This window comes from Serinus canaria, chromosome 4, assembly GCF_022539315.1.
Source record: "Serinus canaria isolate serCan28SL12 chromosome 4, serCan2020, whole genome shotgun sequence".
In the NCBI taxonomy this organism is placed as follows: domain Eukaryota; kingdom Metazoa; phylum Chordata; class Aves; order Passeriformes; family Fringillidae; genus Serinus; species Serinus canaria.
Window position 1 is genome coordinate 64,511,305 of NC_066317.1, and position 22,996 is coordinate 64,534,300.

A 22,996-nucleotide genomic window follows, 5' to 3' on the forward strand; every position below is an offset into this window, starting at 1 on the left:
TTTACTCATTTACCAGCACTCAAATAATCTGTGGCATGTTAAATGGTATCACAAATTGTTTAAGAGTTCAAAACCAGAGCAGGCAAACAGGATGGGAAGCTGATGAATGGCCAAGCTAAAAGTGACCCAAATAAGAATATTCAGATCTGTGTACTACAGTGGTTCAGTGTGTTTCTTCACAACAGCACTAAGAATAATTTGATACATTGATTTCTTAGCTGATTTGGTACATCCCAACCATTTATACCACCAGACACCACACACTACTCTGATAAAGACCAACAAAACAGGACTTTCCTAAATGAGCACTTGGTCTGTCTTGCAGTCTGAAATTGAGGATCTATGAGTAGGTGAGAAAAAAATGGACTTCCAACCAACCAGTGCAATTCATCCACATAAATGGCTTCCTATGTATAATTTTAGCTAGCAAATGCTGTATCTATACTTTTTCTAAGCTTGTTCCATACCTGAAAATTATTTTTATTTCTAAATTGCAAGCAAGCTAAAAAAAAAATCTGCATCACCAAACATGGCTTGTACTATCAGAGCTTTAAAAAAGCAAATGTCAAGTACCCTAAAAAGGCAACAATGATGGAGACTTTAAGTTTTATTTCCTTTGCCCAAGTTCAGAGTCACCTCATTCCCAACAACATAATTAGCACTTTATTATTGTATGTTTGCCATATTTTCCTTTTACAAGGAAATAGTAAAAGGTATCACTAAATCTAACCCTAGCACAGGCTATTACTTCTTCCACTTCATTGCAGCAGCCCAACTGACAAGGAATAGCATAATTTTCACTATTTTCAGCTGTGTTCTTTAGTTCTATTAGTGCACCTGGATTCTGTTAATATTCATACCAACTAGTCCTTGTTACAAGCACCAGAGGATACTGCAGGTTTTGCCTGCAGCAGAATTTTCCCAATCTAATTCACTATTCTAATCTTATGTCACAGCTGAGTTCCTTTAAATCATACATATACTCTGAAGCCAAAAATCTAGCAGCTAACCTTAGTTATCAAATGTGGTTTAAAAATTAAAATAAATAATAACATAAAAAAACCCAGCATTTATTTTTGGCCATAATTAATTGTAAGCTGGACTGTGTTAATTTCTAACAAAGAATGTTAATTGATATTAATACACAGATATACATTAACACATAATGAATGGATGGTACAAGTTAAAAGTAAAATTCTACAAGCAGGACATCATCATAATTTTCATGTTCAGGTTCCATTTCTTACCTAGCTATTAAAAAAAGATTTCACCAAGATAAAATTTGTCACAGATGATCTTAGTCTGCAACTTTGTGTCAATGTACAAACTGACTAACTTTCATATCATAAAAAGGGAAAGTAAATTTAGTGTATTCCCTTTGTTTTCACTCAGTCTGTAAACAAATAAACAGCGACAGGTTTAAGGAAGAGAGAAATAGTGTTAAACAAGCAAGAGGACAAAATTCAGTCCAGCCTGATCATTTCACTTGAGTTGCCAAATGATACCTAAAATAGCAGGGATATAATACCAGCACTTCCTTGCCTGTCATATCTGAGAGGACTAGAGGGAAAGCAGAGTACTATCTTTAATTGAAATTTCACCTAATTTGTTCATATCACTCAAGGCACATATCTCTCTGTATGGTAATATTCTAAAATTCAGTGGATCTCACTAATCCTCCTCCTGAAAACTGCACTGGAAGCAACTTTGCTGTATTACCTGCATGATCTAAAACTTTAAAGCACGTGAGAAGCCTGACAGAGAAAAGGCATAATCAGATGCAAATTCACTTTGTTTAGGTACAATCCATGAACTGTGCATTCAAGTACTATAGAAAACATTAATCATAGGAAACTGTAATTTTTGTTATCAGTCTAACACTAATCAAAAGGGAAACCTGTCACTACCACTGACCTGTGAAACGTCCCAATTATACTCTTCAGAAATGACAGGAGCACTTAACTTCCTCACTGGGTAAATGACGACAATCAATCAACTTTGAATAACAATGAGCCACGGAGCTGAAAATTATTTTTTGTATAGAATCTACCCAGGAATTTATGAAAGGTGAAAAGCAACCCAAGGTTTTAGGGGCATTATGGCTTTCAGCTAGTGCAGCACATATCAAACACTAAACAGAATTTATGTGTTTTAATTTTCTAAAAGGTAGATGTGGACTTGGTGCTACAATGCATAACATATAATGCCAGATTTTAAATATGGGGGTCATTTTCATAAAATATTATGCGTATTGTTCACACCCTTGAATTTCCCTGGAGTCTTCTATTAAATTTAGATTTCCTGAAAAAAAAAATTAACTGCTTAGCTAACTATCAGGAATTAAGAACTCTTTTCCCTTCAAACAGACATAAAGTCTTTATCCTGATAAAATCTTTACCAAGTTAAATAAGTTATCTTTTTACTTTAAAATATTAAGTTGTCAGTGTTGGAAATTCAAGAATTTGCACAGTAATAGCAGGTAGTTATATCTCAATTTACTTCATTCCAGTGGTACTTTATCAGAACCATCCCATTTATGGATGTTTGTTCCTTTTCCTTGCAAGACAAAGTGGGAGAGCTCATAGGAAACATTATTAGTTAGAAAAGTATGTTTTGTTTTCTTTAAAGTTCTGCTTTTCAAGCATGAAGACAGCTCCAAAAGCAACTTCTACAGAGGTAGTAGAAAAGCTCAACCCCCTCCTATCTATGTTTCCATTATAGGTAAACTTTTTTAGTCAATTAAAAAAATTAAAATAAACAATCCATCATTAAATCAGAAGAAATAAATATTTAAGACAATACTTTTAAATGGCTGATTAAGTAAATTATAATCTTTTTAGGAATGAAGGGTTAGGGTACTTGCCACCATGAAAAGGGAGACTAAGTTAAAACCAAATGAAATATCTAGTGTGCCATGGCTGAAGGGCACAGTAAAGCATAAGAGCAACTGATGAATACCACAATGTAAAGCTTTTCTTGTAGTGTATAAGATTAAATACCTCGAAGATAGGTAGTCACGGAACTGCTTGTTTCTCAATCACCCGTCAAAGAATGTGAGAAAGAAGCTCCTGGGTTCAAATCCATTCTAATTATCAGGTGATATGAGGAAACTCTCTAACAGTCTTACCACAGATGGAGGGTGAACAGCCTCTCTCTGTCACTAGAGAATGGTCCACCAGATCCCCAGACATCAGAGGCTGCTTGCACTACCACTGCTCCTCAAGTTCCAAGGGAAAGGGAATTTTTAGCCTGTTATCTGCTGTAAAATGCTGATATTTATTTTTGTATTTATTTATCTAAGTCATAGAATGATGTGTTTACAAAATTATGGGCTGGTTGTTGGTTTCTTTAACGTAGTAAGATCACTGACTAGGTAGCTATAATCCTGTGAGAATAAATGGGATTTAGCGAGGCAATTTTCAGGTTCTTGAGCTGGACTTATTTACGTATGAGACTATGGTTTAAAAAAAGACAGAAAACATACATGTGTTATTTTCACTGTAATCACTTAGAACATCTTCACCATTTTCCTGATTTTCCACTAAAAACTTAAAATAGTGCTGACTATTCCAATTAGACAAGTGCAATTAAGCCATTTCCTCCCAAACTCATTAAAAAAAACTTGAAAAAACAGATGTTTCCTTATTACTCTGCATTATTTTTAAAAACCTGGAAAAAGCACTGGATGCCAGCAGAAATGCAATTGTTTCTTTTTCTTTGCAGTCAATGCTCCAACAGCCTCCATCTGTTAGTGCAGCTCAGTGCAACCAGAGCCCCAGTTAAAGGCCTTGTTCACCCACCCCAACCAGTAATAAATGTGAAAAAAGCCTCCACCCACCACACAACACTTGGAAAGATGTGAAGAAAAGCCCTTGATCCTTTGCTCACTTTTATACAAATTGACTGCTACATTCTGTTAAGAGGATTTAAAAACCTGAGTCTCTGCAATCATAATTAAAGCAAGCAATAAAATTACTGGAATATACAATGCAATCAGTTTATAGGACTAGATGTACAGCCACTACTAATTATTTTAGAAAAAGAAGGAAGAGAAAAGATAGCACATGAAGAAGTCATATCTACTCACTAAAACACCACTTGCAAACTACAGCTGGGGCCATTAAATAAATTTTGCATGGTCTAATTAACTTGGTTTGCAATCTCAATTACTTTTCACCCAAGAAATCACTTTTGTTCAGTTTTATGCGTGCCTGTTTCCCTTTTCTAAAAAAAAATGATGTAAGGCATCCTCAGACAAGTGAACTCTAAACTTCATTTGTCTTTCAGCAGGCTTGATGGCTATGCATTTAAAAACCCATTCTATCTTATAAACTAAAAATTAAATGTACTCAGCTGTGATGGTCGTCATTGCATCTGCTATTTATATGCTAATACCCTCACTGAAAGATCTTGCAAATTATTCCACCATGCCAATATCTCATGTGCATCTACTCAAAGCCAACTAAATATTTTTCTAGAAGATTTTGGTTAGGGAACCAGAATATTTATTGCTGTAGAACCTAGTTAGAGGGGCAACCTTAAGCACATGCGTTTTTTATTCAACCACAACCCAAAACATATTTAAGGCATGTTAAAATGAAATTTGGGGATATTTTATGTAAGAAAACAGTGACTGGGGTAAAAATCTTCAGTGCCAGTAACAGAAACTGAACAATCAAACAGGGTATATTAATTAATAAAGACACATTCCTCCTTTTCAATTTTTTTATATCATCACAGGGTGACATGGAAATAAATGCTGGCATTTGGACAGATTTTAGAACCATGCTTCAGTTTTCTCATGTGCAACACAAGGAAAACACAAACTACTAACAGAGCTGTATTTATAAGAACCTCCCACGCAGCCTCCCTCCCCTTCACTCTGTGATATGAACATAAATTCAAACCCCATGACTGCAAATTAGATATGTGGTCCAGGCAAAGCACATTTTATGTTCACCCGTAAAAGTATCACCATTCATTCTAGGTGTAGTTGCTCAACAGCACATAAGCATCTTGGCCAGGCTGACTTTTATTTAGGAATGCACTTTTCACATTATTTCCTAATTTCCAAGAGTTAGTAAAAATGCTTGAAGGGTTCCAGCCTAACACTTTGCCAAATTACACTGGAGAATGAACATACCTTGCTCCAAATTGCTTTCGCAAGATAACAACTACCTGATGAACCAGTTTTTCCCTAAAGCAAGAGTCTGTGAGAATTCTCACAGTCCTGGAGGGGCAAGGAGTTCAAAAGACTCTGCATCTTCATGAATCCTTTCAAAACAACTGGTATGTCCAAGAGACCCAGTGGACCAGCATGTGCCTTCACAGTTTCAGAGGGCAGAAAATAAAGGCAGTCTAGAAAACTCTTACATTGGACAGAATTATTACCTCAGGAAGATATTACAAGGCAAGTTCAGTATTTCTTTAGCAAGAACCACTCAAGATGTATCCTCAGATGTATTTTCATACCTCACTACTTGAGCTCCTACCATCCATCAAAATCGTGGTTGCATAAATCATCTTAATCCTTAAGTAGGTACATAAAAAAGTTCTCTTGCACAGTCCACATTTTCCAGAAAGTATCACATTCAAGAGAGATGCAGCAGTTTTAGTTAAACCAAGGTTTCCAAGGTCTAACAATAACAGGTGAATTTTTGAAGGTTTCCAAGTCTAACAATAACAGGTAAATACATATCTCAATTGAATAAACCTAATTAATTACAGACAGGTAAAAAATTATTCTATGCAAGATACACATAACCTTACACGTATTTCTGATTGTGGATTTCAGGTACAAAGACATTTTAGATGTGGATATATTTACTTTCACATTGCTCATCAGCTAAATTTAAATGCATTAATATATGTTTCAAGCCTAAAACTTTTCTTCTTTTTCCATTTTTATAAATACACACTTAGCAATATACCTCTATGAACCTCACCAAAAAAAAAATCACTTCAATACACTATTTCCCCTTGTAAGGTAGGATGGATAAAAAGCAGGAAGCAAATTTATATCTCCTACTTAGAGTACACACTGCTCAGTATTCATAGATGAATCAAGGGAGATGACCCCTGGGCCTGAAAAACTTAAGTATTTAACATAAGGGTTAACCTGATGATGGAGACATCCTCCTTTATTTTCCACTCTATTAGAGGAGCTCCAAATTGCATTGTGCGACCTGCGAATCACACAGGGCTCAGAGGTCGTCACAGTGACAGCCCCAAGAATTCATGGCTAGATCTGCATAACAAGATATTTTTAATAACTTCATAGCACTGGCAGGCTGCATGGTCAGGGCAAAGCATAAAACACACCACAGCAACATTCAGCTATTGGGAAGATACAAAACCAACCAAACCCATGACCCAGCTGATCAGACACTTTAACAAGGGAGTGCTGTTCTGAGGGCTAATTTTACAGTGTTTTGTTTATATCAGTCCTACATCCTACTAAAACTTAAAAAAACCAGAAAGCTCTTTTAGCTGAAAAGTTATCGTTTAACAGAAATAATAAGAACATGACAAACACGACAATAAAAATAACAGCAATTAGGAAGGAGGGAAGAGGGAGCATTAAGTATCTGTATGACCCACTTAATAGTCTGTGTTTTTACTTTTACAGTTATGGTTGACCTGGTTTTTTTTGATAAATATTACCTAGACAAAAAAACCCAAACCATTTAAATGTTGCCTGGGCTACCAATTTGACCATATAAATATTACAATTTATTCTGACCATATTATATGCTAACAATGTATAAAATCAGGTAAAGAACATCTTTCAGTATAATGCCGATATAGTGATCAAATATTCCTGTATTTCTCTATAGAAAACATACTAACAATCAACATCAAGTTATCATTTAAATCTTAAATGCTTCCAGTTTTCATAGGGCAACTTCTTGTTAAGAGCTGGGGTTTTTGTTAAAAAGCAGCACCTGGGGAAAAAACTTCTCTGCAAAGGTGTCTCTCTTGCTGCACAGTCTGAGCATGTTTCAGTAAATGTGGTTTCAGGCACTGCGAGGGATCACTGAGGACAATTACCTAACCCCCAGAAACAACTTCTCTAAAATGAACAAGAGAAAAAAACTGTAAGGATGTGAGTACAGGGAGCTGTTACAGAGAGCTGTCAGCAGGACTGGATTCTCTATGGCTACCAAAGCAGAAAAAAAAATCTAAAATTCAAGTGCAACTCTGTTTTTCTTAAAGCAGGCACTAACTCGACAAAAAGACAGACTTGAAAAGAGCTGGTTATAAAGCTACAAAATTATTAGGTAAAAAACAACTCATTAAAATTGCTAAAATGCCAAACTGTAGTTGAAGACATGGGGAAAAAAAAATCAGCAAGTGTTGTAACCAAGTAATTGGCAGAACTCTTAGCTTCATTCAAAATATATCAAAATTTAAACCTTTTAATGTATTTTAGGACTAAATAATTAGCAGCAAATATTTAAATTGTAAATTTGTAACAATTTTATGATATTCATGTTTCTGAAAAAAAATCTTACTTGTATTATAGTGAGGTTTGAGTATCAGGTTCTGGACAACACAAGGACAGGCTCCTCCAAATCTAATTATTAATGGCATTATTGAGTTCAACCAGATGTTTCACATGGATAAAATTAAGTACACGAATAAATCCAAGCACATGCTTAGATTTGACAGAAGATAAGGAAAGGTGAAACAAAGTAATGAATACAGTTAATGAAAAACTATATACCCCTGGTTGTTATTGTAACTTGAAATTTAAAATTCAAAGTGTAACAGGTCTGTTAAATGATCCCTCTGCTGACAGACACATGAATGGGATGTTCCTCACATCATCTTTCCTCCTGGATTCTGTCTGCCCAAGTTTTAGCCAGCCTCAGTACTAAATCTTCCATGGCTTCCCAAGGTAATCACATAAGACATAAGCATACTTTGAGTGTACAAAATCCAGCTAATGAGCTACATTTCTACTAACAATGTCAGGATTTCAAGTATTATCCTAATGGGTAAGTCTTTATGGAAAAGATGTAAGTGAAAGGTGGCGTGCATGATTTAAAATATAGAACATACTCATCCTCTCTAAAATTGCAAGATCATTTGCAAATGATCAGCAGCAAATCAGACATAAAACAAGAAAAAAATTAAATTCCAGTATTATAAGAAAAGGAAGAAGACACTGAGAAACAAATCTATATCTTACCAGAAAAAAAAAATTAAGAACAATTTGATCATAAGTTATTCCTGCAAAAGAATTAAAGTCTGGAAACAGTAGTGTCCATTTAAACACCAATCTGAGCCAATAATTACAACTGTACTTTTACAATAATTCACGGAGTCGAGAATTAACTTGAAATGTCTCTGGTGTTGCTGTTGTAGTAAGTTTGCCTGGAAACACAGACTGAGCAGATGGCAGGCTCTGGATCAAGGCGGCACAGAGAAAAATGTGGAGCATGCAGTTTGCACTCCCTCTACTGGGCACTGGAATTATCCTGAGCAGGCCCTCGGTGAAGAAAGGCTCCTGTCTGAGCACCCTGCTACCGTGAAATAAAAGCCTTTTTACAGCTCCCATCCTCTTCACCCGGATTCAGCCAAAACCCAAATTCACAGAAAAATGAAGCATCAAAACCCTCAAACTGTTTATACTCTCAAAATGCACTTCCTGTCAGAAACCAGACACCCCAAACAAGGATTTAACTACAGTGAACATAACCCATGTAAGCACACAAAAACTCATCTGCCTTTGACCAATACAGGTAGTCAGTGATTTTTTTTGTCCACTCTCCACCCACTTGAAAAAGTAACAGCTTGTAAAAAATGCCTTGACTTCTGATCTATTGGGAGCACAGCAGTAGGAATGGGGAATGTGTGGACTGGGCAACTGGGATGTATTAATAATTATAAAATCTGCTTCAAGGGATTTGTTTCTAGACAGTTAAAGGATAACCTTTGTTTTTCTTTTCCCTCTCCTCCCACAGCTCCTGAGAGGCAAGCACAAAACCCAGGCTGCTCGTGCTGGCAGAGTGTGTCACACAGAAATGATGGCCCTCCTTGTATTTAAGACTCTCTGATGGTTTGTGTTCTTCACTCTCATGGAGGAGAAAAGTTGAAGTGGTTATAGCTCATGTCACTATAAACCATTTTAAGTCAAAGTGTCTCACTGTATAAAGTTCTGTGCTTTCCTTCAAGAGACTTTGTATAAGGGAAGTTCCCTAAACCTCCAGGAAGTTCTCCTGTGGTTTGAAAAGCAGTTTGACATTTTCATTTTTCAGTAAAGATAAAGGCAGAAAAGAACTTCTGAGAAAGTAACTTATGCTAATTATGTAACAGGCCCTGACTGCCAAAGGCACCTGCCTTGGAGGCTTGTGCTCTGTGATATGGAAAATGAAATGAGAAACAATGGAAAGCATGGATGTAATAACAAGGATTGCCAAAAGCACACACCTTGTGAACCGAACACATATTTCTTCTGTGGAATCAGGCTACGAAACCACCAATTTCTTGCTCTCAGTGTAATTTACATCAAGCTACATTGCTGGTATATTCACATTAAACTGCAGCATCAAGACTTACTCCAGATATATACAATTATTTGCATTTCCACCATATCCATGTGTAACTGATCAGCTAAAAGAGAGTAGCAATGACACATGGCAAATGTAAGGCATCCCAGGACCTTCCCTCTTTGAAGCGGCAATTTAAATCTCCGTGGGATTGAGAGTTATAGTAGAGTTCACAGTAATAAATCACCAGTTTCACTGTTTCTCAACAAACCTTTCCCTTTATCAACTTTCTTGATCTCAGTTTGAGGATGGGTAAAGACTTTACTCCCTCTGTTCCCAGACAGAACAGAAACAAAACACAGAGTAGAACAGATGAAAAGGGGGAAAATCAGTGACCACAGAAGCATGGAGACTGAGCATGAAGAAAAGGCAAAAAGTCCCAGGAGAATGGACAAGCCCAAGTCCCCAGCCAAGTTGCCAAGACCCTGTCACTCTGTTTTATATTTGCTAATTAAATAAAACCCCTCTCTCCCTGAAAGAATGGCTTACTGTGGTGCAGGATAGTAACGAAATGAGCAAGTACACAAACAATTCACCTTTACAATCTCCAGTTAAGGATACAGCTACCTCAGAGTGCAGAACTGCCATCCTGTCCAAACACAGAGATGGCACAGACCACCCACAAACCAATCCACATGGGAACCTCTGCACTCAGCCATTGATTCACACTCTCCCCTCCATCTCCATCTCTGCGTATCTCCACACACGAGCAGGTCCAGCACTTGCTGGTCCTATGTGCCAACAAATCCCATCTGTAAAGCTCTGGAAGGACAGGGGGGCTGGGAGCCAGGGCTGTGCAGGACAGCCAGGCTGTCACTACTGCTCTCTTGGCTTCAGAGATACAGAAGACAGCAAAACTGGCATGGCAAGAGGTCCAAGGACACCTGGACAAAGCCCCAACACCTAACCCAGGCAGTAATGCTCAAGTGAAGAGGAGATGTGTGCAGTGTTTCACATGCTGACACGCAAATATTTGACAGATGGGGATTCAATAACCAAGGCCTAAGAGATCCTGTTTATTTTGTTCTACTAGACTCCCAATTTGCAATGTTTTTATGTTTCAATAAAGTCATCTGACACATGAATAAAATATAATTTATGCAGTTTCCTTCTGCTGTACAAAGCTCTCTGTGTTCAGGTTATAAATTTAAAATAGCTCAGCACTAACATTAAATTTGGTTATTTTCCACTGGAGGAAAACCCTAGGAATATTTATATATTGTTTTCAATGCCTAAGTTAACTCAGTCTCCATTGCTTCATTTTGAAAGTACTGTGAGCATTATGTGCTTCCTGTCTTTTCGCCCTTTTAGCAATGGAATTTATTAGCTTTCAAATTATTATAGATATTAGTTCTAAACATGCTATATAAGCATGGAGACAGCATTGGTCACTCTCCTAAGTGGCAACAATACCACTCTAAACACACACACACGTGCACATTCACACACACACAAAAATCAAGGCTTGAATGTCTTTTATATCTTACAAGAAATATAGCAACCAATATTGCATGCAGAGGTGCAGCAAATGAAGTCCTGTCAAGCAAATGGCAGGAATGACAGCAGATGTCTGGATTCCTTCATAGCTGGTTGCATAAAGGTAGCACACATATTTCACTGGAGACAAAAGCCTCTGACAAGACAGCCTTTCAGTACTTTTCATTCAGAGTTGGCATTTTTGACTGGTGTGGCACATCAGAAGGTGTTAAGATGATGAACCAGATTAATCTTGATTTAGCTTCATTTGTACAATGAAGGCAAAGTCTACAACACTCAGTCATGGCTAAATGAGGCTACACAATTTAGCTCAATTTAGATCAAATCCTTGCAATCCAGTAAATCCAAACCAGACTCTACACTGGACTCTGACCCAAAGCACTTATTTTTATGTCAAGCTATGCAGTTATTTCATTTCACCACAGCCAACAGAAATTAGTATCATGCAGCTCTGCTTTTTATCTATATAAACAGGCCATAAACTCCTTTTTGGATCTGAATAATGTATTTGACCTTTCAGCCTCTGTTTATTCACAAAGTCTACCTGTTTCACAAGAACTGTCATAGGTAGTTAATCTCTGTGAAATGAGTTTGATGCTCTAAACTTTCCTATGATAACCTTAATCACATTACATGTTTAGTACAGAGTAAATGCTACGTAACATTTACTTTTCTGAACTGACAGACTCTCAGAGTTTAGCAAATTGTGAAAGAACGTGAGCAGTACAGTGTCTATCGAGAAATAGGCACAAAAGAAGCTGAGGATTTAACAGGGTTACACATAAAGCAACCAAGAGTAAATAAAATCTGCACTTACCCACTTCTCTATCCTAAACAACAACAGCGATGCCTTAAACAGTTTTGGTCTAATAACCAGGCCCCTGGAATATTAAACAGGTGTTTACTGCTCCTTGAGGCAACCTACAATCAGCTGAATTAACATACTTTACAATAAAACCTGTGTTGAAAAGTTTCCCTGGTTAGGGCTTAAGAGAAAGAGCATTTTTCTGTAAACAAGCTAAACTTTACTAATGGTCCTCTCTAGTGAAACAGAATTTTAAGAAACTCACCACTTTTCTTTTTCTTGCTTTAAAGGAAATGTCCATTTCCTTGTATTTCTTCATAGCAGTCTCCATTTTATTCTTGAGTTCAATGGCACGTCTTAGCCGATCGTCATTGACTCCTGCTCTGGTAAGCAGCTGCAAACCAAGAAAACAACTTCCTTATTTTCTTCTAGTTTTATCTAAACAACATCACAGATTCCTTTGTTGTACAAGTGACAATTAGTGAAGCCAATTCATTTTCTACCTATAAAAACTAATAGCAACTAGTGAAGCCAAACTCTCTCTCAAGCTTTACTGTATCCCAGTCCTTGTTTCACCATCTTTTTATTAAAAAATGAAAAAAAAATTATCTCTTTATCCCACCTGAATCCAGGACTGCACAGAAGGCCAGAACTTATTTCTGAGAAGTTTGTGAGCATCCATGACACTGTTTATGATGGCAGTATTATCTTCATTCTCTTGCACTTTTATATCTGCTCAAACAGGGGAAAAGAGTTAGTACATGACAGTTATGGTATCTTCACTACAGGAGCTAAAGAAGGCAAATTACTCTAAGACATTTGATTACTTCAGGGAGAGTTACAAACATCAGAATGCTTCTCTGCTCAGTATTAATTATTCTATTACTATCCACACACTGAAAAAAATCTGAGGAAAATATGAAAAGTGTTCAGTCCAACATGCCAGAAAGAGTTGTTAAGCCATCATTACTAAGGATGATGAAATAAACCACAGACAAATTCAGTTTTACTATTTTCATTACATCTTGTCCCAAGTTCAAATGAACTGGCCTTATTGTACTAATTTCTTCATGTTCAATACAAAATAATCCCTACCCTGGTAGTAACAGGGACTGGATTGCCAAAGAAGGCATGTATGCCATTATCCAAGTGAAAGTTATACTTTTCACCCATTGCTGTCAGCAAAAAGAGAAGCAGACATCACCCTTACTGTCTGCACATGGAATTCCCTTAGGACAGGAATTGTAAGAGACTTCCAAAACACAAACCATCCTGATTTTTCTACAAGTAACTCACACAAGCAAAGTTATACAAAAATGGTGTAATGACTTGCTAGCAAAACTACTTACTTTCTTGCAAGGAAAATTTCAGAAACACTCAGTAGTAAGATTTTTAAGCTAGCAGCTTATTCCCCAGCTACAGAGAGAAAGAAGTGAATAGCAAAGAGGAAGAAAATTGTATTTGATAAACAGATTGTTTTTAAACACAAAAGACTCATTAGAGATACTATGAAGTGCTATAATGGGCTTGCAACAACTATTACAAAAGTTCAGTCTTAGAAGGTAATTAATGAAATCTGTTAATCACACACAAGAACACCCAAAACTAAGAACAGTTACTAGAGGAACCAGAAACAGAAAAATAAAAAAATAAATTTAAAAAAAAAAAATCAAGGTGGTTTCCAGGAATACCAAGGCAAAATGCTGTCCAGTAACCACAGCATTTAAGTAACAGAAACAAAACCAAAGCCACAAGCACAAAACACTTCAGAAAGGCTGCCTCCAGCTACATGTCAGAAGTTTTTCCAGGTACCTGTGGAGATTTCAAGGTCTAGAGTATATTTATGTGAAATAAGCCCATGGTTCCTAACAAAAGTCTGGTAATCATCATCATGGAGAGCAGGGTCACTGTATTGAATGTCCAAGCATGTGCCTCCATCCAGCTCTTCTTGCTCAGGTTTCTCATCTGCCTCTTTGTTTCCATCAGTTGTAACACACTGAGAAACAGGAAGAATGTCCTTGCTGCAGCATGGCTGCTCATCATCCATGCACCCCAAAGAGGATGGGGTCACTTCCCCCTGGGAGGACAAGGAGGATGCAGGTCTGGTTTCATTAGCAGATGTTGGTTTGCTGAGCTCTGGGTCAATCTCGTTCACCCCAAAATTGAAAGGATCTGGCATCAGCAGCTGGAAACAGTTTTCCATCTCTGTCAGTGTATCAGCAATCTCGTGGGACATTTCTATCAAGACACAATTGTTAAATTGTTAGATACTGTAAAAATGTTAATGTCTCCAGAGCAGACACACAGGTACAAAGCACATATGACTGCCAAAGGGAGAATCCATTTCTCCAGTGACAATTGAGCCATACAGATCTTCCTCTTCTGCAGAAATTGTCCTTGTAAAAGTGACAATCCCTAAGCAGCAAATCTAGAAAGTCAGAATCTACATGGCAGACATGTAGAATCAGGGCTCCTCCTTTCCTTAGCCTCTCTAAAATTTCACTATGTAAAGATGACTCAAGTGCTTCATAGAATTAGAAGGAAAACAAGGTTCAATGCGATATTCTTAGTGATGTTGGTGGATATTCATTCTACACCCATGAATTTTAATGCTGTGTGTAGGAATAGCCATGAATGTATATCATTGCTCAAAGAGATGCTACTGATACAAGTTACTTTAAAAAAGTTATACCTCTTTAAAATTCCACTCTAGTGCATGAAAACATTTCCAGCATGCAAAATCAATGCAGACACAATTGCATGCATTACATACACCAACATAATTTAATTAAATAACCCTTTAAACTGCAGCATAATATACTTACTATCTCTGTTGTTCTTTGGGGTGACAGAAATGAGTCTGTTATGCACATATGGCTCAGAGTCTCAGGCCCCAGTTACATTTTCTATCTGCACTGTGACACTTTTCACAGTTATCCTACACTGCATCCAGGATTCCCGTGCAGACCATTGCCTGTATTTCTGGAACACAGTGACTGAATATATAAGTAGTGCCATGGGCCAACAAGGCATTGGGAAGTCTGTGCCTAACAGAAATTAAGTCATTAGCTCCAAAAAGTCTCAAAATTTGTTTACTTGGGGTGATGCACTCATACTTTACTGAATTAGAGACCAGATGTTTACTTGATAACATTTTCTTTCTTTTCCATCTCTTCCTACTAAACTCAGGTGACAGTCACTTCTTTCCCTGATATTCCTTAGGTGAGAGAAAGGGAGGACTGAGCTCCAACAAATGCAGTATTTCTGCTTTCTGTGGTCAGCTATTATCTGGATAGCTATTCTCTCAATTTATTTTATATAACTTTAAAAAAGGTTGCTTTATGAATAAACAAAGAAAAAACCAAACCAAAAATGCACTAAAAGAAGCAAAGCAACCAACCTTCCATTTCTTTTTCAGTTCTTTTGACTTTTTCTTTGTAAATGTTCTCCAGTCGTTTTTGCTTCTCCTCTTCCCTCCTCCTTTCAGCCACAGTTCTGGCATGCACATCCTGAAAATCCACCTAAGGAGGAAATTAAGAAAAAAAGTGTAACATTCCTTGCAAGAAATATATAGAAAATCCATTTCCTAAGATCCTTATCTGTGGTGAAAAATCCTGTAACATCAGCCACCAGCCAGAAGCACAGCAGCATTTTCCTTTATCTCTTCTCCCCCTTGAATCAATAACTGCAGCAATTGTGAACAGAGTTTTTACTCCTACTAATAAAGGACTGTTGAGAATCAATGGCTTTCAAAAGGAAATCATAAGGTAGAAAAACAAACCCCTGAAACCCCTTAGATTGTCACATCAAGAGTGCAGGAACAAACAGGGCTTTGGGAGACTTCTGTCACAGACAAGGAGTTAGGGAGAATGAGCAGGAAGAGACTATGCAGGGGAGATGTTAAGATTACATGAAAACATCACACCATGTCCACCAGGACATTTAGGAAAATTTATAAGCACTATAACAACAAGTGTGTGTGTATGTGTGTGTGTGTATACATATGTGTATATCTATACCTATATATATATATATCTATATATATCTATATATACATATATATAGAGATATATATATAGATATAAAACTTACAAAAAGTACTTTGTAAGAAAGGAAAGTAAAAGAGAAGACCTTCAATTTTATTAAGAAACAGCTAATTTGTGATTTTACAACTACATTGTTGGATTTTGATATTGAGGGGAAAAAATAGTCAGTCTCACTTCCTTATGGTTGAATTATAAACATCAATCTGAACAACTCAAAACACTGTTTCTTAAAATATTAGTAATATTTGGGGGTTTTTTTAGTTTGGTCTTAGAAGGGATTGAAAACACAAAAAATATTTCACTCCTGTTTTAAAGAAGGGAGGCTTGCTTGCATCAGTGTGGAAGGAAACCCTTTTGAAAAACACAGAATTTCCTTTGATTGCTAGACATGACTTTTATGAACTGCCAGAAAGACAATGCCGAGCAAGCCTGCACTTTGCTGATTGTGCAGCCCACAGACTCTCTTGCAATGTCTCCATCACAAGCACTCAGTGAAGGTTTGTCATTCTTGCCATTGCTAGATGATCAAGCATGTCAACATCCACTAGTGGCTCTCCACAGCCTACAACAAAGTTCTGGAGTCACACAAATGTTTTTCTCTAACAGCTGTCAGAGAAACTGGCATGGAGGGTCTCCATCAGTTTAGAAATAGGCACACTCACCAAGCTGGTTTTTCAGTAGAGAATGGGTGGGCAGAAGGGTGGCAGGGAAAAGATCTGGTTTCACAACCTACAGCATCATGCTGATCACCAAAATGAGCCTTCCTGGTTTTCAGGACCTGATTTTTCTACAGGTTTGCAAAGCTCCTCACACAGAACTGGGAGAAACAGATGCACCCAAAGAGCAACACTGCCCACAAAAGCAGAACAAAGATCCAGAACTCAGGAACTGAAGTCATCATTTGCTGCCAGTCAGACTGGATTGCACAGAAAACCAGACACAGCTCCTACAACTTCTGCCTGGTGCCAGAGTACCTGCAGTGGAGTCATCTGCCCATTCTTTCCCATTCTCTGTACCAAAAGGACCATAAAACCTTTTATTGCTGGTCTGCAATTATGGAACCAAATGTTTGAGGAGCAAAAAACTGCTCAACTGAAAGGATGCCAAGCAGCAGGCTGAGACAATTACTGGACAATTCAACTTTTGTGAAAATACTGGAATACAATAGTACCATAGTCTGCATGGATCTGTTTGAAATCCTGTTCTGTAATTCCATCCATGCATTCCTCAGCTACAAAGATACTACAATATGAGTCATGCACCCAAATATATAAACATTTGGAAATATGTGAAATATTTTTCCTCTTTCTTCTTGTTTTAAACTCTGAGATGGGAGTTTGAAAACAATTACTTTCATGTATTCTGAAGCATTAGTGCTCTTGAAGTCAAACATTTATAGAGGCACCTACTTGGTACCTATTACTACTGACCTACTAACATTAACAGAGTGGGGAGTTCTCTAGCTTTACACCCTAAAAGAGCAGCAGTTGTCATCTTCTGACTGTTATAGAGTGATTTTGGTGATCATTAAGAAAAACCCAAGCAAGACCCAACTATGGACCACACAGAGAGCTAACACTCCAGCCAAGTTGCCCCATAATACTGTGCCAAACCAGTAAAACTCAACAGTGATGTATTTTACTACAAAAAAAAGTAGCAAATGCCTCCTCAAAACTTTTGGTTACTTCTCACACTTCAAACATTAAGTTGGCAAAAGGCCACTTGGCTCATATCAAGTCTTTGAGTACAAGAGTTACCAAACTGAGATTGCTTCTACTGATATTAATGTTTGTAGAGGAGCTCAAATCCAGCTGCTCTAGAAAATAGCACAGCTTGTTCAAAACCTGGAGAGCGATCCCCCAGTTGTTACTGGGAAGCAGCCACTGACCCCAGGAGCACAGACAGACCTACCACACTTCAGCAGAGCTGTTGTACACTTGTGTTCAACTGGGTGAATCTGAATTACATGGTAAAGCCCCCTTGTCTCAGTCTTGCACTTCTCCTCATCACTGTCATTTAGTTTTGTTCCTTTCTTAAACAAGATAAGAAAGGATAATTCAGAGACAAGCATATTTTGTGAGTGGATGCCAAAATCTGTATAAAAAACCAGCACAGCACAGTTCAGTAGGGAACATCATCAGCTTACTATGGAACCAGAACAACAGAAATACTCCACGTGTCACAAAAGCTTTTCATCTACTGAATGAATCTGAATCTTCCTTTGTGAAGAGAAAGAAAATCAGTATGTTTACTGAAAGCCTGTTATTATCATTGTAGGTAGTGTGAATGCTAGAATAGTGTTGCAAATTTCACTGTTGCACCTCAGAAGACAGACTAAAGCAGCAGAATGTTCCAAACAGAGTAACTTGAAGTGACATGTAAAAGCTAAGGTTTACATGAAAATTCTCTTTCATAAAAGCTCTTTTCTGGCACAGTAACACTGCAGGTGAGGGTGGCAGGCACATAGACTGGCAAAGTCGTACAGTAAAGGAAACCTAGAACTGGGCAGCTCAGTACAAAAATCAAGCTGGTTTAAACTGGCCATAGGAAGATGTAACAGCTGTTTTTCTTCAGTTTAATGCATGACCATTACTGCCCTTCCTAAAAGAGCTAAACCTTGGGGCTCCAGTCAGGAATTAGTGGGTGAAAGCCAGCTGGTGAGCAACACTTGCACCCTGAAAAAGGCACAGCCCAGCCAGGAGTACGAGACCAGAGTTTTAAATACCTACAGTACTGCAAGATGAACAGAGAGCCTGGTGTTTGTTTCCCAAAGATGATACTGAACAGGAGGTCTCCTACAATGCACTGTCATTTCCTGCAGCTTTCTCTTTTTTTTAACATTTATTGGTTTCCTTACTTTGAACATCTCCTGGTGATCATCACCTCATACCACACAGTGGAATAAAAAACGCTGAGTACCTTCTTGTTCTGCTTTAGGAAGTGGTATCCCAGGGAAAGCTGCTTGTAGGCTTCCCCGTATTTCTCGTGCCAGTCCTGCACTGCCTTGATGGCTTCTTTCCTCAGCTTCTGCGCCACCTCCTTGGGCGGGGGAAGCGGCTGCTCGTGGTCTATGCCCACCGTGAGCTCCAGGAACTCCTGGAAGTTGGAGATGAGCAGCGTCCTGAAGTGGTGGGACCTGGCGAACAACTCCTGCACCACCTGGAAGGAGGAGAAGCGCATCTCGGCGTGCTCCTCTCGGAGCCGCGTCAGCAGCAGGTGGTATGCGTGGCTGATGTGTTCCTCCGACGATCTGAGCACGGAGAAAATGAAGGAAAAGGAGGGGAGATATTTAAAAAGACGCTCAGCACGTGAAAACCTAAGCGCGGGGACGTAATTTATTTTAAATGTTAAGTGAGCAGCTTCTGTGCTGGCAGCACCCTGTCCCCACAGCAGGCCCCAGGAGCAGCGCTCGGGGCGGCTCCGCCCGGGACTGCCGACCTGGGGACAACAGCGGGCCCGGCTCTGTCCCTCCCTCCGGCCGTACTTGCAGATTTTCTTCAGCTCCTTCATCCTGCCGGGCTCCAGCCGCGGCTCCCCCGAGGTGGTGAGCTCCTCCACCAGCTCAGCCAGGCGCTGGTCCATCTCCGCCGGCACCAAGGCACCGGAGCTAGCGGGACACCCGCCCCGAAGGTCCCTCAAGGCGGGGGAGCCCCGGCCGGGAACCCGACGGGCCCAGCCGACGGGAACCAGCGCCGACGGGCCCGACCGAGTCTGGGCGGCGCCATCTTCCGGCTCTCAGCGGAGCCCCGCCCCTGGGGAAACCCCGCCCCTGAGAAAACCCCGCCCCTCACGCGGCCGCGCCTCTTGCATGGGCCCCGCCCCTCAGGGAACACACGCCCTTGTGGAGCCACGCCCACATGAAGCTGCTCCCATCGAGTGCTGAGCCCGCGCCCCCCCCCCGAAGACCACGCCCCCTATAGGGTGCTGCTTCCCCCGCCCCGGCGGGTGGTACCTTCCTTCCCCCCCTCCCGGCACCTACCATCCCCCCCCGCTCACGTGATGTGCCAGCACCCGGAAGCGCAGCCGGGGTAGGGCGGGGGAAGCCTTAAAGGAGCCGCGCCCCTTTTTTGTGTGAGGGGATGTTGTGTTTAACCTGAGTCCGCCGGTTTTGTGTGAGGGGATGTTGTGTTTAATCCGAGCCCGCCGGTTTTGTATGAGGGGATGCTGTGTTTAACCCGCCTGGAGGGGCGAGCAGCCGCCACACAGCGCCCCTGCTTATCACAGAGTCAGTTACACCTCCGAATCATCGACACCAACCAAACAGCACCGTTCCAGTTTTTTTTTAAACACTTCCCTGGACAGCCCGTGCCAAGGTGCAGTCAGCCTTTCTGTGAAGAAATTCCTCCTAATGTCAGCCTAAAGCTCCCCTGGCGCGCCTTAGAGCTGTCCTCTCGTCCTGTCGCTGTTTGCCTGGCGGCAGAGCCCGATCCCCTCCTGGCCTCCAGCTCTTGGCAGGGAACCGCAGAGATCCACAAGGTCCCTCCGAGCCTCTTTTGGGCCCCCCAGCGCCCTCAGCCGCCCCTCGCAGCTCTTGTGCTCCAGAGCCTTCCCCAGCCCCGTCCCGATCTCTGGGCAGACTCCAGCACCTCAGGGTCCTTCTTGTCGTGAGGGGCCCGACCCTGGGCGTTGCTGCACCGCCACAAAAGTGTCACAAAAGTGTGTGCCACCCCCACAGGCCCGGTTCTGCTGTGGGACATCGTGAGGCCGCCCTGGGTTCGCTGCTGGCAGAACCTGCAGGTCTGTGTGCTCTGCAGACCCCCGGCTCTGCAAGTGCTGCTTAACCCCTGGGAATGAACAAGACCTTGCAGGTACCCCCACTTTGAACAGCCTAAATAAAGAAGGAAGATATCTAAAGTGTCTGTTCCCGTTTGAGGGTGTCAGCTAGTTGTCAGGTATTTCCATTAATCCACGGTTCAGGCACGTGTTGGAAGCCGTTTGTGTGGATTGGTGCTGCAGCTGTGTCTGCTGGCTCCTGTGCTCGGGAAAGAGGGCACTGAACAATTTTCACTAGGAATGGAACTGTGAAAAATGCGTATTTTATGACTGGCTTTTCGCCAGCCATTATCTGTGTTATGTTAGAAAGTTATGCTGTATTTTCTTAAGTGGTGCGTTAAATATAGTTTTAGGTTATAACATAATGTTAAAATAGAAACTCTGCTATGTAACATACTTTTTTTAAAGAAAGAGCTTGCACCGAGATAGCAGCCACAGGACACCTAAATCTTTCAGAGAAAAAGAATTTATTTCTCTCTTATTAGAAGAAACTAACTTCTTCCTGCCTCGCTTAGGATTCAGAGGAAGAAGCTGACACTGACCAGACAGAATCCTTTGTTTGAATGGAATTTATGCATCATGTATGAGGTGTATGAATATGCAACAGGCTATTGCTTTTAAGGGTTAATCCTCTGTTAACGTGGGTCCTTTTTCAGGCTTATTTTGCCCAGAAAAAGGTACCCGCATGTCCATAACTCTTTGTTTTTATTGTCTCGTATTGTCCTAATCCTAATTTTCAAATTATTATTACTCGAATTATATTGCTATTTTTATAACCATTTTATTATTATTAAACTCTTAAAATCTTAAAAACAAGTGATTGGCATTTTTCACGTGGACTCATGTCTTCAACCAGATTTACTGCAGTAAGTGAATACATACATTTTGCAGGGCTCTGCTATTTCTGACTCAATGCATGAAACCATTGACATCCTACTTTTTCATAAGGTTTATCCTTTCCCCATTGCCTTCCATCAAGCACAGTGCATTTCCATGTGAAAGTCACGCAGAGCAGTGCAGCTCATCTGTAAAGTTTAGATCAGTTTACTCTCTCACTGTTTATGTCTATTTCTTTTCTTCATTTGATTGAAAGTGCCAGAACAACTGCTTTCTGTTAGGGTATGACTTGCAAAAGGAGCATTGCTGTGCTATCTGGAAATGGAATTTCAAAATGAGCCTCAAGCAACAGACTTAGCATCTACAAAGGCACTGATTTCATACTTTTGCATAATGTTTAAAGAAATCCCTGCAAGGAGCCGTATGGTTTTGCAAAGAATCAGTTGATGAATGAATGAGTGCTGAGTTGTGTAACTCATTCAGGATAGTCCCTTAGGCAAATCCCAATGAGAGCCAGGCTATTTATTTATTTATTTGTTAAAATCAAAGACAATTACATAAAATTGTGTTGGCTGAAGTTGCTGAGTCTCCTTTTCCCTTCTACTTTTTAATGAAAATGGCAACTACCCATCATTCAATTATTTCCATACTCTCTTCATCTGGACCAGGCTGATAAAAGGCTGAAGAGAGCCTGAACACTAAAAAATCCACTCAGCTGCAAAACTCACAAACTTTGCACCTGCATTGACTTTCCCCAGCTGGGCTGGGCTGTTCCATGGAGGGGAACACAGAGCACTGTGTTGTGCAGAGGGAGGGCTGAACACCAGCTGATATCCCTTCAGAGCCTCAGAGTTCAGTGGTTTTTTTGTTTACACCTGGTTTCAGCAAAGCCTGTGTCTGTAGCTTCATGTTATGGGGATTGTTGAATCCAGGAGTTGCATTTCATATGTCTGTACTGAGACCTCAGCAAGAGCAACGTGGTGACACTTTGTGAGTGACACCTTGCAGGAGCACAGACTCTTCCAGAAGCACTGTCCTTCCACCAGCTCTCCAGAACACCCAGTGCTATCACTGTTGGCAGGAGGCATTTGCAGTGGGAATGTTCTCCTACAGGAAGGTATCTCCAGACAGGACCAGTTGGTCCATCCAGAGGTCATTTTCAGTTGGTTCAGTACCTTTGGCCAAACCTGTAGGCAAAGAAAAACTTCAGAATTTTGTCCACTAACAATGCTTTTGGTCTGGGTGTATGTACATTAAAGAAGAGCAATTTGTTCCATCACAAATTTAAAAGGTAAAACTGGTTGCTCTAGGAAGGATTATTTTCATACTTTGTGCAATACTAAATTATGTGGTTTAGTTCTTTTTATGAAAAAACCATCTCAGTAGGAGGCAGTTCCACCATTTTACTGGATGATTCTTTGCCAAGTGTTGTTTTCCAGCTTTGCAATAAAGGAGAATGTCAGTCAAAAAGAAACCCCCTATAA

General features: G+C 39.9%; 1 protein-coding gene across 1 annotated transcript in view; it reads right to left on the bottom strand.

The window, feature by feature from the left end:
* The window catches only part of UVSSA (UV stimulated scaffold protein A), a 45,566-nt gene extending 25,911 nt beyond the window's left edge, over positions 1 to 19,655 (bottom strand). Inside the window, exons 1-6 of the mRNA XM_009098764.4 lie at positions 19,387 to 19,655; positions 18,822 to 19,152; positions 15,257 to 15,377; positions 13,669 to 14,094; positions 12,479 to 12,588; positions 12,122 to 12,250 (exon numbers count right to left, since the gene is read on the bottom strand). Coding sequence (XP_009097012.2) covers positions 12,122 to 12,250; positions 12,479 to 12,588; positions 13,669 to 14,094; positions 15,257 to 15,377; positions 18,822 to 19,152; positions 19,387 to 19,484 — 1,215 coding nt within the window. The 5' untranslated portion in view covers positions 19,485 to 19,655. The remainder of the gene's footprint in view (positions 1 to 12,121; positions 12,251 to 12,478; positions 12,589 to 13,668; positions 14,095 to 15,256; positions 15,378 to 18,821; positions 19,153 to 19,386) is intronic.
* Between the last annotated feature and the right edge of the window lie 3,341 nt (positions 19,656 to 22,996).